This window comes from Eretmochelys imbricata, chromosome 27 (genome assembly GCF_965152235.1).
Source record: "Eretmochelys imbricata isolate rEreImb1 chromosome 27, rEreImb1.hap1, whole genome shotgun sequence".
Lineage (NCBI taxonomy): Eukaryota > Metazoa > Chordata > Testudines > Cheloniidae > Eretmochelys > Eretmochelys imbricata.
The window spans coordinates 210461-225486 of record NC_135598.1 but is presented as its reverse complement, the minus strand read 5'-3'; the positions used below and the strand labels follow the sequence as shown (position 1 = coordinate 225486).

The 15026-nt window shown below is 47.2% G+C and overlaps 1 protein-coding gene across 1 annotated transcript in view; it reads right to left on the bottom strand.

Moving 5' to 3' along the window:
- Positions 1-12808, bottom strand: part of SCN4A (sodium voltage-gated channel alpha subunit 4) — a 118342-nt gene extending 105534 nt beyond the window's left edge. Inside the window, exon 1 of the mRNA XM_077806049.1 lies at positions 12545-12808. Within this exon, the coding sequence (XP_077662175.1) occupies positions 12545-12808 (264 nt within the window). The remainder of the gene's footprint in view (positions 1-12544) is intronic.
- Positions 12809-15026: the final 2218 nt, after the last annotated feature.

Sequence of the window (15026 nt, the reverse complement as noted above, 5' to 3'; positions counted from 1 at the left end):
GACCCCACCCACAGCCCCACTCCTTTCTGCCCCTTCCCCCATGGCCCTGGCCCTGTTCCACCCATGGCCCCATGCCATTCTGCCCCTTCCCCCATAGCCCTGCCCCCACTCTGCTCCCTTCCCTCATGGCCCCACCCCCATTTCGCCCAGAGTCGCTCCTCATTCTGCTCCCCTCGCAGCCCCGCCCTCCATTCACAACTTTCTGCCCTCTGCACTGTGGTCCCAAGACTGGAGAAGCTCTGTCCCCCCGCCAGGGCCTGGGGCTGCAGCCAGGGTCTGGGTGCTGGGGATTCCCCTGCCCACCTCGTGGCTTCTACCAGGGCTCCGGGCTTCCACCGCCCCATGGCAGATTTCCACTGGTGCGCCCATTTTCACGGGGCCCCTGGGCACGGGCCCCATGGACCCATTGGATAATCCACCACTGGATGGGAGGGCCTGTGATGCTGGCAGGCCAGGTGCCAGCTCTTGCCAAAGCTTTAGGCCTCAGCTGAGCACTGACAAAGTCATTGCTGGAGACCAGTCTGTTTCCCCTGTGGGTCAGGGCTTGTCTGCACGGGCACTTTACAGCGCTGCAAGTTTCTCACTCAGGGGTGTGGAAAGACACCCCCTGAGCGCAGCAAGTTTCAGCGCTGTAAAGTACCAGTGTAGACAGTTCCCCAGCGCTGAGAGCTGCACTCCCAGCACTGGTAGCTACGCCCCCCCATGGAGGTGGTCGCTCTGTTGCGACTACACAAGCCGCGGTAGCGCTTTAACATTGCCAGTGTAGACTAGCCCTTAGTGTGGTTGAGATGGGTACTGTTGGATTTATAGCCATGTGTTTAGTGTTTAGACTTTCTGAAATGCTTGTAAGCTGCTGCATGTGGTAGTCTCCTATACTTTCTTTATCACATGCGATACAGTAATATTTAAGTTTTTGCTTTGCCACTGTAAAAAATGTTTGCTCTGAAACTGTGAACCCTGCACGAGGGATCACCTTCTGCCCATCAAGAAGGCTGATCAAAACTAAATGGGCCATTATGGGACATCACAATACAAAGACTTTCTTAATTGCCCCCTTACATCCAAGAAGAGGCTATGTAAAAAAGGGCTCATCCCATCAGCTTGAATTCTGGAAGAAGGGAAATAAAAATAGCTGACCAAGAAAATTTTTAATCTCTTTTGTTTCTTGGAGTCTCACAGGGCTGGAGCTACAAACCAGAAGCAGAGATCCCCAGGCTCAAACTGGGTTAGCCCTAAAAGACATTCAGTGCTGACAGATTACTGCAGCTCTGTCATAGAATCATAGAATATCAGGGTTGGAAGGGACCTCAGGAGGTCATCTAGTCCAACCTCCTGCTCAAAGCAGGACCGATCCCCGACTAAATCATCCCAGCCAGGGCTTTGTCAAGCCTGACCTTAAAAACTTCTAGGGAAGGAGATTCCAGCACCTCCCTAGGTAACACATTCCAGTGTTTCACCATCCTCCTAGTGAAAAAGTTTTTCCTAATATCCAACCTAAATCTCCCCCACTGCAACTTGAGACCATTACTCCTTGTTCTGTCATCTGCTACCACTGAGAACAGTCTAGAGCCATCCTCTTTGAAACCCCCTTTCGGGTAGTTGAAAGCAGCTATCAAATCCCCCCTCATTCTTCTCTTCTGAAGACTAAACATCCCCAGTTCCCTCAGCCTCTCCTCATAACTCATGTGTTCCAGTCCCCTAATCATTTTTGTTGCCCTCCGCTGGACTCTTTCCAATTTTTCCACATCCTTCTTGTAGCGTGGGGCCCAAAACTGGACACAGTACTCCAGATGAGGCCTCACCTTTTGGGACCACAGACTGTAACGTATCAGCGTACATATGTTTGCTTGCTTTAACCATGTTATAACTCTCTCCTTTCTTTTCTTAGTTAGTAAGTCCTTAGATGGATTACGATAGGATTGGCTAAAAGCATTGTCATTGGTATGAGACGGGAGGTATAAATTGACCTGGGGTAAGTGACTGAATATTTTGTGAGCTTTGATGTATACCAGCCAACCATAGGTGCCAACTCCTTGGGTGCTCCGGGGCTGGAGCACCCACAGGGAAAAATTGGTGGGTACTCTGCACCCGCTGGCAGCTCCCCACCCCGCCCCCCTGCCCCAGCTCACCACCGCTCTGCCTCGGCCTCCTCCCCTGAGCGTGCCACGTCCCTTCTTCTCCCCCGAGCTCCCAGTGCTTGCCGCACTGCAGCAAATGCTGGGAGGGAGGGGGGAGGAGGGGGAACGCAGCGCGTTCCAGGAAGAGGGGGTGCCGGGGCGGGGATTTGTGGAAGGAGTCCAATGGGGAAGGGAGGGGGCAGAGTTGGGGCAGGGCCTTTGGAGAAGGGGTTGGAATGGGGGGCGGGGCAGGGATCGAGTCAGGGTGGGGGCGAGGCAGGGGCGAGGCCGGAGGCACCAGGAAAAGTTGGCACTTATGCACCCAACTATCACTAAGTCCAACTTGCCTTAGTGGCAAGATAGACTGGATCGCCCAAGGGGGCAGGTAAGACTGTAATAGTACTTTAGGAGGTCACACTTGTTACTGGATTGGTGAAATCTAATTGTAGAACACACAACTGGTTTGGGGTGTCTGCCCTGCTTCTTGACAGGTTGGCACTCACAGTCGTGACCCACTCCCAACAGCGTGACAGGGTCATAGCATGGAGGGGCTGAGTGGGCCATTAAGAAGGTTGGGAGAAAATCATAAAAAATGGAAAGGGCAAAAATACCGTGTGGTCAGTTGTCTTACCACCCATATCTTTTGTCTGTGTGGTGCGATATTGTTATACTTGTGAGCTCCCTGGGAACAGGGGCCCTGCAATACTATAGATTCTGTAAAGTGCCTAGCACATGGAGAGCACTAAATTAAAACTAGGGCTGGCCAGACATTTTCCATCCAAACCACTTCTCGATGAAAAATTGGGTCTTCAACAAAATGATTTTTTTTCATAAAAAGTGTCCACTTCAGTGGAAAATTTTGACTTTTTTCTAAAAAACCAAACATACAGAAACCTAAAAGTTAATGTCCAAAATGTCACCACAATGCTTCATGGGAGTTGTAGTCAGCTGCTTCAGACCCCCATTCTGCCCTATAAGCCAGGCTCCCTAGTCGGACTTCATCTCCCATGATGCACTGCACTCATTGGACTCCCATGATACACTGCAGTTGCTCAGAAAGAGGGAGTCAATCGCTGACAAAAATTACATATAAGAACAATTTTGCCTTATTTTCAGGAGATAGTGTAAATATTGCACGATTCACTGTTAGCTGCTATTTCCTGTGACAGTTTAGAGGATCCATTTGGAGATGCAGCTAAAATTGTGGCTGCTTCTTCAAAGCAGATCTAAATTCCTTTGCTGTGGAGATCCAGTTGGACATTTCAGGAGGTCTCCCATAAACCTTTCCAGGGTTTCCTGATTTTATCCTGGGTCAGACACAAAACAAATCAGCCTCACTCCTGCTGTTTCTTCCCTTCTGGTCGTAAAACCAAGAAATGCAAAGAAACAAGCCACACCACATGCCACACAAATCAGCTGAGGGAACATACTATAACAAGATGCCATGGCTTAAGAAATGGCTCAGAGAACATGGCCTGGAGGTACTGGAGAACATGCCACAGAACATATAGAATGTACCATGCCATGCCAAACTCTCTAGAAATAATTAAAAACTCTTTGGACTTTTCAGAAGATATTCTGAATGCAAGGGACCATGTCCAGAAAATCCAGTTCACTAAGCGTCACTAAGAACACCCACGAGCAAACAGCAGAACTATCCTACAGCTCTATGAGAAACTCAGAAACTACACCTGCCCTATGAATTCGATTGCATGTGGAACAGGCCTTTATGCAAGATGTAGTATTGAGCAAGTGATGGACAAATGGGCAGTTTTCTTTAGGTGGGAAAAATCTGATGATATTCACCATGACTTTATCGTGACTCTCACAATATTTTATGACAGGTTTCAGAGTAACAGCCGTGTTAGTCTGTATTCGCAAAAAGAAAAGGAGTCCTTGTGGCACCTTAGAGACTAACCAATTTATTTGAGCATGAGCTTTCGTGAGCTACAGCTCACTTCATCAGATGCATACGTGGAAACTGCAGCAGACTTTATATATACACAGAGAATATGAAACAATACCTCCTCCCACCCCACTGTCCTGCTGGTAATAGCTTATCTAAAGTAATCATCAGGTTAGGCCATTTCCAGCACAAATCCAGGTTTTCTCACCCTCCATCCCCCACACACAAATTCACTCTCTTGCTGGTGATAGCCCATCCAAAGTGACAACTCTTTACACAATGTGCATGATAATGAAGTTAGGCCATTTCCTGCACAAATCCAAGTTCTCTCACTCCCTCACCCCCCTCCAAAAACCCACCCCCATACACACACAGACTCACTCTCCTGCTGGTAATAGCTCATCCAAACTGACCACTCTCCAAGTTTAAATCCAAGTTAAACCAGAACATCTGGGGGGGGGTGGGGGTAGGAAAAAACAAGAGGAAATAGGCTACCTTGCATAATGACTTAGCCACTCCCAGTCTCTATTTAAGCCTAAATTAATAGTATCCAATTTGCAAATGAATTCCAATTCAGCAGTTTCTCGCTGGAGTCTGGATTTGAAGTTTTTTTGTTTTAAGATAGCGACCTTCATGTCTGTGATTGCGTGACCAGAGAGACTGAAGTGTTCTCCGACTGGTTTATGAATGTTATAATTCTTGACATCTGATTTGTGTCCATTTATTCTTTTACGTAGAGACTGTCCAGTTTGACCAATGTACATGGCAGAGGGGCATTGCTGGCACATGATGGCATAAATCACATTGGTGGATGTGCAGGTGAACGAGCCTCTGATAGTGTGGCTGATGTTATTAGGCCCTGTGATGGTGTCCCCTGAATAGATATGTGGGCACAATTGGCAACGGGTTTTGTTGCAAGGATAAGTTCCTGGGTTAGTGGTTCTGTTGTGTGGTATGTGGTTGTTGGTGAGTATTTGCTTCAGGTTGCGGGGCTGTCTGTAGGCAAGGACTGGCCTGTCTCCCAAGATTTGTGAGAGTGTTGGGTCATCCTTTAGCATAGGTTGTAGATCCTTAATAATGCGTTGGAGGGGTTTTAGTTGGGGGCTGAAGGTGACGGCTAGTGGCGTTCTGTTATTTTCTTTGTTAGGCCTGTCCTGTAGTAGGTAACTTCTGGGAACTCTTCTGGCTCTATCAATCTGTTTCTTTACTTCCGCAGGTGGGTATTGTAGTTGTAAGAAAGCTTGACAGAGATCTTGTAGGTGTTTGTCTCTGTCTGAGGGGTTGGAGCAAATGCGGTTGTATCGCAGAGCTTGGCTGTAGACGATGGATCGTGTGGTGTGGTCAGGGTGAAAGCTGGAGGCATGCAGGTAGGAATAGCGGTCAGTAGGTTTCCGGTATAGGGTGGTGTTTATGTGACCATTGTTTATTAGCACTGTAGTGTCCAGGAAGTGGATCTCTTGTGTGGACTGGACCAGGCTGAGGTTGGTGGTGGGATGGAAATTGTTGAAATCATGGTGGAATTCCTCAAGGGCTTCTTTTCCATGGGTCCAGATGATGAAGATGTCATCAATGTAGCGCAAGTAGAGTAGGGGCTTTAGGGGACGAGAGCTGAGGAAGTGTTGTTCTAAATCAGCCATAAAAATGTTGGCATACTGTGGGGCCATGCGGGTACCCATAGCAGTGCCGCTGATCTGAAGGTATACATTGTCCCCAAATGTGAAATAGTTATGGGTAAGGACAAAGTCACAAAGTTCAGCCACCAGGTTAGCCGTGACATTATCGGGGATAGTGTTCCTGACGGCTTGTAGTCCATCTTTGTGTGGAATGTTGGTGTAGAGGGCTTCTACATCCATAGTGGCCAGGATGGTGTTATCAGGAAGATCACCGATGGATTGAAGTTTCCTCAGGAAGTCAGTGGTGTCTCGAAGGTAGCTGGGAGTGCTGGTAGTGTAGGGCCTGAGGAGGGAGTCTACATAGCCAGACAATCCTGCTGTCAGGGTGCCAATGCCTGAGATGATGGGGCGCCCAGGATTTCCAGGTTTATGGATCTTGGGTAGTAGATAGAATATCCCAGGTCGGGGTTCCAGGGGTGTGTCTGTGCGGATTTGATCTTGTGCTTTTTCAGGAAGTTTCTTGAGCAAATGCTGTAGTTGCTTTTGGTAACTCTCAGTGGGATCATAGGGTAATGGCTTGTAGAAACTCATGTTGGAGAGCTGCCGAGCAGCCTCTTGTTCATATTCCGACCTATTCATGATGACAACAGCACCCCCTTTGTCAGCCTTTTTGATTATGATGTCAGAGTTGTTTCTGAGGCTGTGGATGGCATTGCGTTCCGCATGGCTGAGGTTATGGGGCAAGTGATGCTGTTTTTCCACAACTTCAGCCCGTGCACGTCGGCGGAAGCACTCTATGTAGAAGTCCAGTCTGCTGTTTCGACCTTCAGGAGGAGTCCACCTAGAATCCTTCTTTCTGTAGTGTTGGTAGGGAGACCTCTGTGGATTAGTATGTTGTTCAGAGGTATTTTGGAAATATTCCTTGAGTCGGAGACGTCGAAAATAGGATTCTAGGTCACCACAGAACTGAATCATGTTCGTGGGGGTGGAGGGGCAGAAGGAGAGGCCCCGAGATAGGACAGCTGCTTCTGCTGGGCTGAGAGTATAGTTGGATAGGTTAACAATATTGCTAGGTGGGTTGAGGGAACCATTGCTGTGGCCCCTTGTAGCATGTAGTAGTTTAGAAAGTTTTGTGTCCTTTTTCTTTTGTAGAGAAGCAAAGTGTGCGTTGTAAATGGCATGTCTAGTTTTAGTAAAATCCAGCCACGAGGAAGTTTGTGTGGAAGGTTGGAAAAGAAGCCCTTGAGGAATTCCACCATGATTTCAACAATTTCCATCCCACCACCAACCTCAGCCTGGTCCAGTCCACACAAGAGATCCACTTCCTGGACACTACAGTGCTAATAAACAATGGTCACATAAACACCACCCTATACTGGAAACCTACTGACCGCTATTCCTATCTGCATGCCTCCAGCTTTCACCCTGACCACACCACACGATCCATCGTCTACAGCCAAGCTCTGCGATACAACCGCATTTGCTCCAACCCCTCAGACAGAGACAAACACCTACAAGATCTCTGTCAAGCTTTCTTACAACTACAATACCCACCTGCGGAAGTAAAGAAACAGATTGATAGAGCCAGAAGAGTTCCCAGAAGTTACCTACTACAGGACAGGCCTAACAAAGAAAATAACAGAACGCCACTAGCCGTCACCTTCAGCCCCCAACTAAAACCCCTCCAACGCATTATTAAGGATCTACAACCTATGCTAAAGGATGACCCAACACTCTCACAAATCTTGGGAGACAGGCCAGTCCTTGCCTACAGACAGCCCCGCAACCTGAAGCAAATACTCACCAACAACCACATACCACACAACAGAACCACTAACCCAGGAACTTATCCTTGCAACAAAGCCCGTTGCCAATTGTGCCCACATATCTATTCAGGGGACACCATCACAGGGCCTAATAACATCAGCCACACTATCAGAGGCTCGTTCACCTGCACATCCACCAATGTGATTTATGCCATCATGTGCCAGCAATGCCCCTCTGCCATGTACATTGGTCAAACTGGACAGTCTCTACGTAAAAGAATAAATGGACACAAATCAGATGTCAAGAATTATAACATTCATAAACCAGTCGGAGAACACTTCAGTCTCTCTGGTCACGCAATCACAGACATGAAGGTCGCTATCTTAAAACAAAAAAACTTCAAATCCAGACTCCAGCGAGAAACTGCTGAATTGGAATTCATTTGCAAATTGGATACTATTAATTTAGGCTTAAATAGAGACTGGGAGTGGCTAAGTCATTATGCAAGGTAGCCTATTTCCTCTTGTTTTTTCCTACCCTCCCCCCCCAGATGTTCTGGTTTAACTTGGATTTAAACTTGGAGAGTGGTCAGTTTGGATGAGCTATTACCAGCAGGAGAGTGAGTCTGTGTGTGTATGGGGGTGGGTTTTTGGAGGGGGGTGAGGGAGTGAGAGAACCTGGATTTGTGCAGGAAATGGCCTAACTTCATTATCATGCACATTGTGTAAAGAGTTGTCACTTTGGATGGGCTATCACCAGCAAGAGAGTGAATTTGTGTGTGGGGGGTGGAGGGTGAGAAAACCTGGATTTGTGCTGGAAATGGCCTAACCTGATGATTACTTTAGATAAGCTATTACCAGCAGGACAGTGGGGTGGGAGGAGGTATTGTTTCATATTCTCTGTGTATATATAAAGTCTGCTGCAGTTTCCACGTATGCATCTGATGAAGTGAGCTGTAGCTCACGAAAGCTCATGCTCAAATAAATTGGTTAGTCTCTAAGGTGCCACAAGTACTCCTTTTCTTTTTACAATATTTTATGTTTTACTTCAAGCCCCAGCTCCTGCAGACAGTCATGGGAGAATCTAGCCCTCATGGCTGCAGAGAAAAGCTTGAAAATGTGACACAAGTGCACCCCAAAATCCGCAAAAACCAGAAGGCAAAGAGAAAGACCCCAGATTTATTATATTTTTTAAAATCTCGTGATTTTTTCAGCCCTGACTCACATTTTTTGAAAGTCTAGCAACTTAGGACTTCAAATATTTTCAGGCTGTCTAGGGGCCTGCCTGGACTTTGGTATAAGTTAGAGCCTCAAAACGTCTCTATCTCAAGTTCTGGCTAAAATGCCTGAGAAAAATTGGGAGTGCAGCACACAGCACACACCCCATGCCAGGAGTGGGACTTGGGAGGGAGTCAGGGGAACTGTTTTTGGGTTTTGTTGCATTCTGCAGTGTTCTGCAAAAGAGTCTTGATAATATAAATAGCAACGGCTCTGCCCTGTATGCCAGAATACTCTGCAGCCAAACAAAGGAGAAAATTGATAACACTGTTTATTTCTAGCTGTGCCCACAATGTGCTAAGTGCTTTCTAATTTGAAAAGAAGGTAGATCCCTGCCCCAGAGTTTGCCATCTAAAGACAAACAGACACAATCAAGGGAAGGAGGACAATGTTAAGATATGGCCAAGACAAGGTCATGAGAAGCATTAGCTAGAGTGTTTCGGTAGCATGAAGTGTGTGGGAACCATTTTGGGGGAGAGACGCTCAAGTTAGTTGGCATGTTTATTGAGTTGAGAGTTGAAGAAAATTACAGAGATGGGGCAGTCGTTGAAGAGTTCAAGCTGACAGCAGAGCAGAGACTCTTTGAGAATAGGCAATCTGGAGAATGCTTGTGTAAGCAGTGTCAGGGTGAGCTCCACCCTGACAGCTGGTGGTGAGGTGTGGCAAGTTGTGGAAAAGAACTTCAGGGGCCGATCTCATTTGCATAGGCACACCCACCCCGCCTAGAATGAGGCCATAGCTGCCCAAATGGTCACTTTGGCTGCTGTGGGATCCCCAGTGTCTCTGTTATTGGGGCAGAAAGAATAAATTGTTGTTACCCTGATTATGGGAACTGTGCTTGGAACTGTACTTGGCCTTTTGTTATGATGGAGGGACTCACCATCAACTAACTAGCACTCGCTAGGCAAGGGTCATGGGTTCCAAAACTCTGTGAATTGAGAGAGGTTGGGGACAAGTATTAATACTTGGTGGTATGGGCCCCTTGGTGAGGGCCTTACATGCTAATTGCACTTCCTCCTCTCTCTACTGTAGAATATCAGAGCTAATTTTGATTTCATTAGGAGTCTAGTTACATGCTGCTGAGCTCACTTTGGGCTAATGGTGTACAAGCACTGAGGCTCCCCTACTACAAGCTGAATTCAGCAAACTGACTAAAAGCTGAAATCACTGAGCGTTGTGTTAAGTAGTGGGGGAGCCTGAAGATATATTGTGGAGAAGTTTGCGGGACGGCTGGAGTGCCTTGTGGACAGGCTGGTGGAGCAGTTCATCGGATGGCAGGAGCTGCTGGTGGGCCGCGGAGCTGAGTGAAGGAGTTCGTGGGGCCGCTGGCGGAGTGGAGCGAAGTGAAGGCCTATGGAGCTGTGGGGCGGTCAGCTTCAAATCATGTAAGGTGCCTCTTACCTCTGCCCCCATCTCCACCCAGGTTGGGAGGTAAAGCTCTGTAGATAAACTTTTGAACTCTGGGGCTGCCCTGACCAGGGACAGAGACTTTTGGGTCATTGGACTTTTGGGACTTTGGGTGATTTGGGGTTGCTGGACTCAAGAACAAAAGGGAAAGGGCATGCCCCAATTTGCTTGGGGTGAGTTTTTTGCTCATGGGTTGTGTTATGAATCCTTTTGGTGGTGTTTCCCCAACATAATGCCACATTGTTTCTCTCTGTTATTAAAAGGCTTTTTGCTACACTCAGAGTAGGTGCTTGTGAGAGGGGAAGTATTGCCTCTGGGAGGCGCCCAGCAGGGGTGGTATATATTTGTCCCAGGTCACTGGGTGGGGGCTTGAGCCAGTTTGCATTGTGTTATTGGAATGGATCCCCTAGATATTGAACCCGGCCCTTGTTGCTGCCAACTCTGATGGGCAGAAGGGTTACACTTGTATTGCAAAGGAAAGGAGCCGGAGGTCAGCATAAAAGGTCTGGAACCAGCAGAAATGGGAGAGGAGGAGTCCAATGTCTCACCTCTCCATAGGGAATGATTGGAGGTGTGAGATGTGTAATAATGAAAAAACACCCTGATCGTGCACAGCTGACAAGGCTGTGTCAGTCAGGGGGGTGCCATGTTTCTGTGAGTGCCGGGACATGGGGAAGGAGTTGAAAGTACTGTTAGGGTGGTGGTTCTTTTCAAGAAAGCATGGGCAGAGCAGGGGCAGCAGGAAAAGCAGAATGGTCCTGACTCATGATCATTGAAAGTCTTCACCTAATAATACTGGAGAAACGAGGAGCTACGCAGCCTGCACCTTCTCCATGGTGGGATGGGACATTATGGGGGGGGGGGGCGCAGAAGTTCCATTCTAGAGGTGCCATATGATAATCTAGAGTCAATGAAAAGCATTATGTGCTGGCACAGATGGATGTTTATAGTTAAATTAGCTCGTTCAGTGACCCCATCACTGTTAATGGCGTTACACGGATGGATGGTTGCATGAGGGAGAGGTGAAGCCTTGGAGAGGCAGCCAGACCTACAAGGGCTCATCCAAACCTAGAGCAAGTTGAAAAAATGTTGACGTAACAGTTTTCCACTGAAAAATGCAGTTTTGTCAAAATTCTAATGTGTTGCGGAAATGTGCTGGTTTTAACAAAAAAATTTGATGTGAAAAAGTCAATATTTTGTTTCAAAGGTGTCCTATTTATTTATTTCATTTGGATGATTTATACAATAGTAAAATAATAATTGTAATATTATATTTATATATATCTAATGTTGTGTCTATATAATATAAATCAAAATGAAATGAAAAGTTTCAGCACCATTGAAATGGAATGTTTTGGTGGTCCCAAATGAAATTGTTTTTGCAATTTTTGGTTCATGGAAAACTTTGAAGTTTTGGCTTTTTGTTCTGATCCAGAACAACATTTTTGGTAAATGTCTTGATTTCCCACAGAAGGAAATTCTGGTTTGTGACCAGCTCTTTCCAAAGCCTTGTCATTACTCAGACTCTTACCCCCTCCATGGCATCAGCTCGTGCCCCCGCTCACGTTTTTGAGGCATCCCCAACCCCATGGGCAGCTTCAAAACCAATGTGGATGAGCTCAGTGGTGAGATGCTTGTAGCAGGCTCAGAACATGTGGTGGGGAGCTCCCAGGTGCTGGATTTCCAAAACCAGGCACTGATTTAGCGAGAGCCCCTGAAGATTATGTGGAGTGACCCAGAGCAAATCCCTATCAACTTTGCCTGCTCCAGAAGGTGGAAATGTGGCAGAAAAGGCACAAATCAGATTCTGCCATTTAGAGATGGGGCCACGGTGCAAACTTTGGATTTGGACCCGGGTTTGGATTCTGGATGTCCCAAAGCTCAGCGGTTTTGGGAGCTGGGATTTTGGGTTAATCCACAGCAAAGACCCATTGGCAGGATTTGGCTCCATTCTGGGTTTGGGAGAGAGCTGGGCAAATAATGAATTTTTTGGGTTTTTGGCAATTCAGAAAAGTAATTTTTTAAGAAGTTTCATTTCAGGCCAAACCAAAAACAAATTTTTAAAAATTTTGGGCTGATTGAAAAGTCAGACCAAGGTGCAAGTGGGGTTAAAACTAAATGTTTCATTTAAACCCAGCTTGACATTTTATGCTTTGATTTTGAGTATTTGACCAAAAGGCAGGCAAAATCCCCGAAATGGGAGGTGGAGGGGTGGCAGCTCCATGGGCAGAGCACTTAGCTGGGATGGGGAAAACCCCGGTTCAGTTGTCCCAATGCCAAGACAGGATTTGAATCTGGGTCTCTCTCCTGTTAAAGCTGTTCCATTTTTTACAGATAAACAGTTACTGGGGTTTGGCAGCCCCTGGCCTGAACAGTCTGGGTAGGACCCATCTCTCTGAGAAGGTGGTGGCTGTCCCTCAGCCCTTTCTCAGCAGGGCCTGGCTCCTACTTCCCTACCTTTTTATCGTTGTAGAAGGGGTCTAGGTCTTCCAAGGGCACCCCGATAAGTTCAGGAGGCAGATCCCCATAAATGCGCGGGAGGGGTTTCCCAGCTTCCAAATCGCTGCTGGCCTTCAGCTCTTCCTCCTCAAGCACTTCCACATGCTGCCGTTTGATCTTGAGCTGTTCCGCTTCAGCAATCCGCTGCTCTATGGCCGCGAGGGACTCGCGCGTGAACGGGCGGAGATTATCGGGACCGGGTACATGTGGCGGGATTGCCATCTTCTCATCCTGCTTTCAGAAACCCTCTGCCTGGGCTGTTGGGAAGGGGAAAACCTGAAACGACAGAAAGGAACAGGTCTGTTTCATGCCACATCAATTTCACATGCAGCTGAGTTTCCTCCATCTGGGATGTGATCCACAATGTGACGTTCTTGTTTCCTCGAGGCGAGCGAGTGACCCTAATTGCTGAATTTGAATCCCACAAGACGGCGTAACTGACAGCAGAATACAGCTGCTAGTTCGGCACTGTCATAGAGCTATGGTCAGTAACAGGACGTACCGTGCATTCTTGTGTCCGCGTCAGTGGCTAGTGTATGTTCTGTGTCCCGCTCTGAGTCTGCCACCGCTCCGATTAGTGAGCGTGGCTTTTTTGATCCACCTGTAGCACCTCACGCTTTTAGTTCTGGAGACCCCCAGTTCGATCCCTGGTCTGTCGGCCTAGCTGGCAACCATCACACGTGCATTTCCTCACAGTGCTCTAGGAGCTGATCTGCTCTCTGGCATCAGCTGGGACATTTATAAATAAATCCTTAAAACTGAGATCGATATGTTAAATAAACCACACCCAACATCTGTCCCTGCCTCGTCTCCTCCCCTCACTCGATACACTGCCAGCTGCCATGACCCTTGGACTTAGCTTTCAGTCCTTGAGGCACAATTCAGATCCAATTTGTTGTTGTTTATATTAGGGAACTGGACCCCAATCAAGGATCAGCACCCCACGATACCGGGCGCACCACAGACACGTAACAAAGACAGACCCTGCTTCAGGCTGGATCTTGCAGGCACATGGGTGGAAACACACAGATTCATAGATCCCAAGGCCGGAAAGGAGCACTGTGATCATCTTGTCTGACCTTGTCTGACACAGGCCTCAGAACTTTGCCAGAATAATTCCCAGAGCAGGTCTTTCAGAAAAACATCTAGTCTTGACTTTAAAATTGGCAGTGATGGCAAATCCACCACAACCTTTGGGAAATTGTTCCAATTGTTAATTACCCTCCCTGTTAAACATTTACACCTTATTTCCAGTCTGAATCTGTCTAGCTTCAACTTCCAGCCATTGGATTGTGTTAGACCTTCCTCTGCTACATTGAAGAGTCCCTTATTAAATATTTGTTCCCCATGTAGATATTTACAAACTGTAATCAAGTCATCCGGTAGCCTGCTCTTTGTTAAGCTAAATAGATTGAGTTCTTTGGGTAAATAAAAGACCTGTGGCATGGTCTGCGGCTGGCCCGAGTCAGTTGGCTCAGGTTGTGGGGCTAAAAATTGCAGTGTAAGAATGCAGGCTCAGGCTGTAGCCCTGGCACTGGGTCCCTCCTCCCTTGCTGGGTCTCAAAGTTCAGGCTCTGGTCCAAGCCCAAACATCTACACCACAATTAAACAGCCCCATAGCCTGAGCCCTGTGAGTCCAAGTCAGCTCACCCAGGCCAGCTGTGGGTGTTTAATTGCTGTGTAGATGTCCCCCTTGAGTCTGTTACTATAAGGCAGGCTTTCTAATCCTTTAATCATTCTCGTGGCTCTTCTCTGAACCCCTTCCAATTTATCAACTTCCCTCTTGAATGGTGAGTTAACAATGTAATCATGATGATGAGTTAACAATGAAATGAACAGGCTTTGGCATGAGAGCAGAAGTCCCAGCTCGTCAATGAATGCACGTGGTCGGTAAGATCTTGTTTGAGATCATCAAGCTAAAGATCTATGGTGTTTGTTTTATGACACCCTGCCCATCCTGTGCTTTCTGCACACATGGTTAGAAATAAATGAAAACAATTAGCAGCAATATCCCCCCTTATCAAACACTTCCAAATCTCTTCACGGCTGTACGGTCCAGACCCACCCAACTAGCCACTTCCGCACTCCCTCTGGGAGGCTGGGATCTGTAACATGTGAATCTAAGGTCAACAGGTTCAGGCTCTGATGACCAATGAGAAAAGATGAGTCAATGGGCCCACATAGATCCTCCTTCCAGCCCCTTCACACTATTACTTCGTGCATATCTGCCACTATCACTGGGCCCCAAATAATTTATTTTGACTGCCTTCCCTTCAGCCATCTGTTGTATATTATTCAATTAAAAAAGCTGAGCAAGTTCTCCTGATGTGACATCTTCTTTACAAGCCCTCAGTGCTACTTCCATTAACCTCTTGGTGTTTGCAGCCCCCTGCCCCACCATCTGTTCCATTATTTTATTAAAAAGAAAAGGAGTACTTGT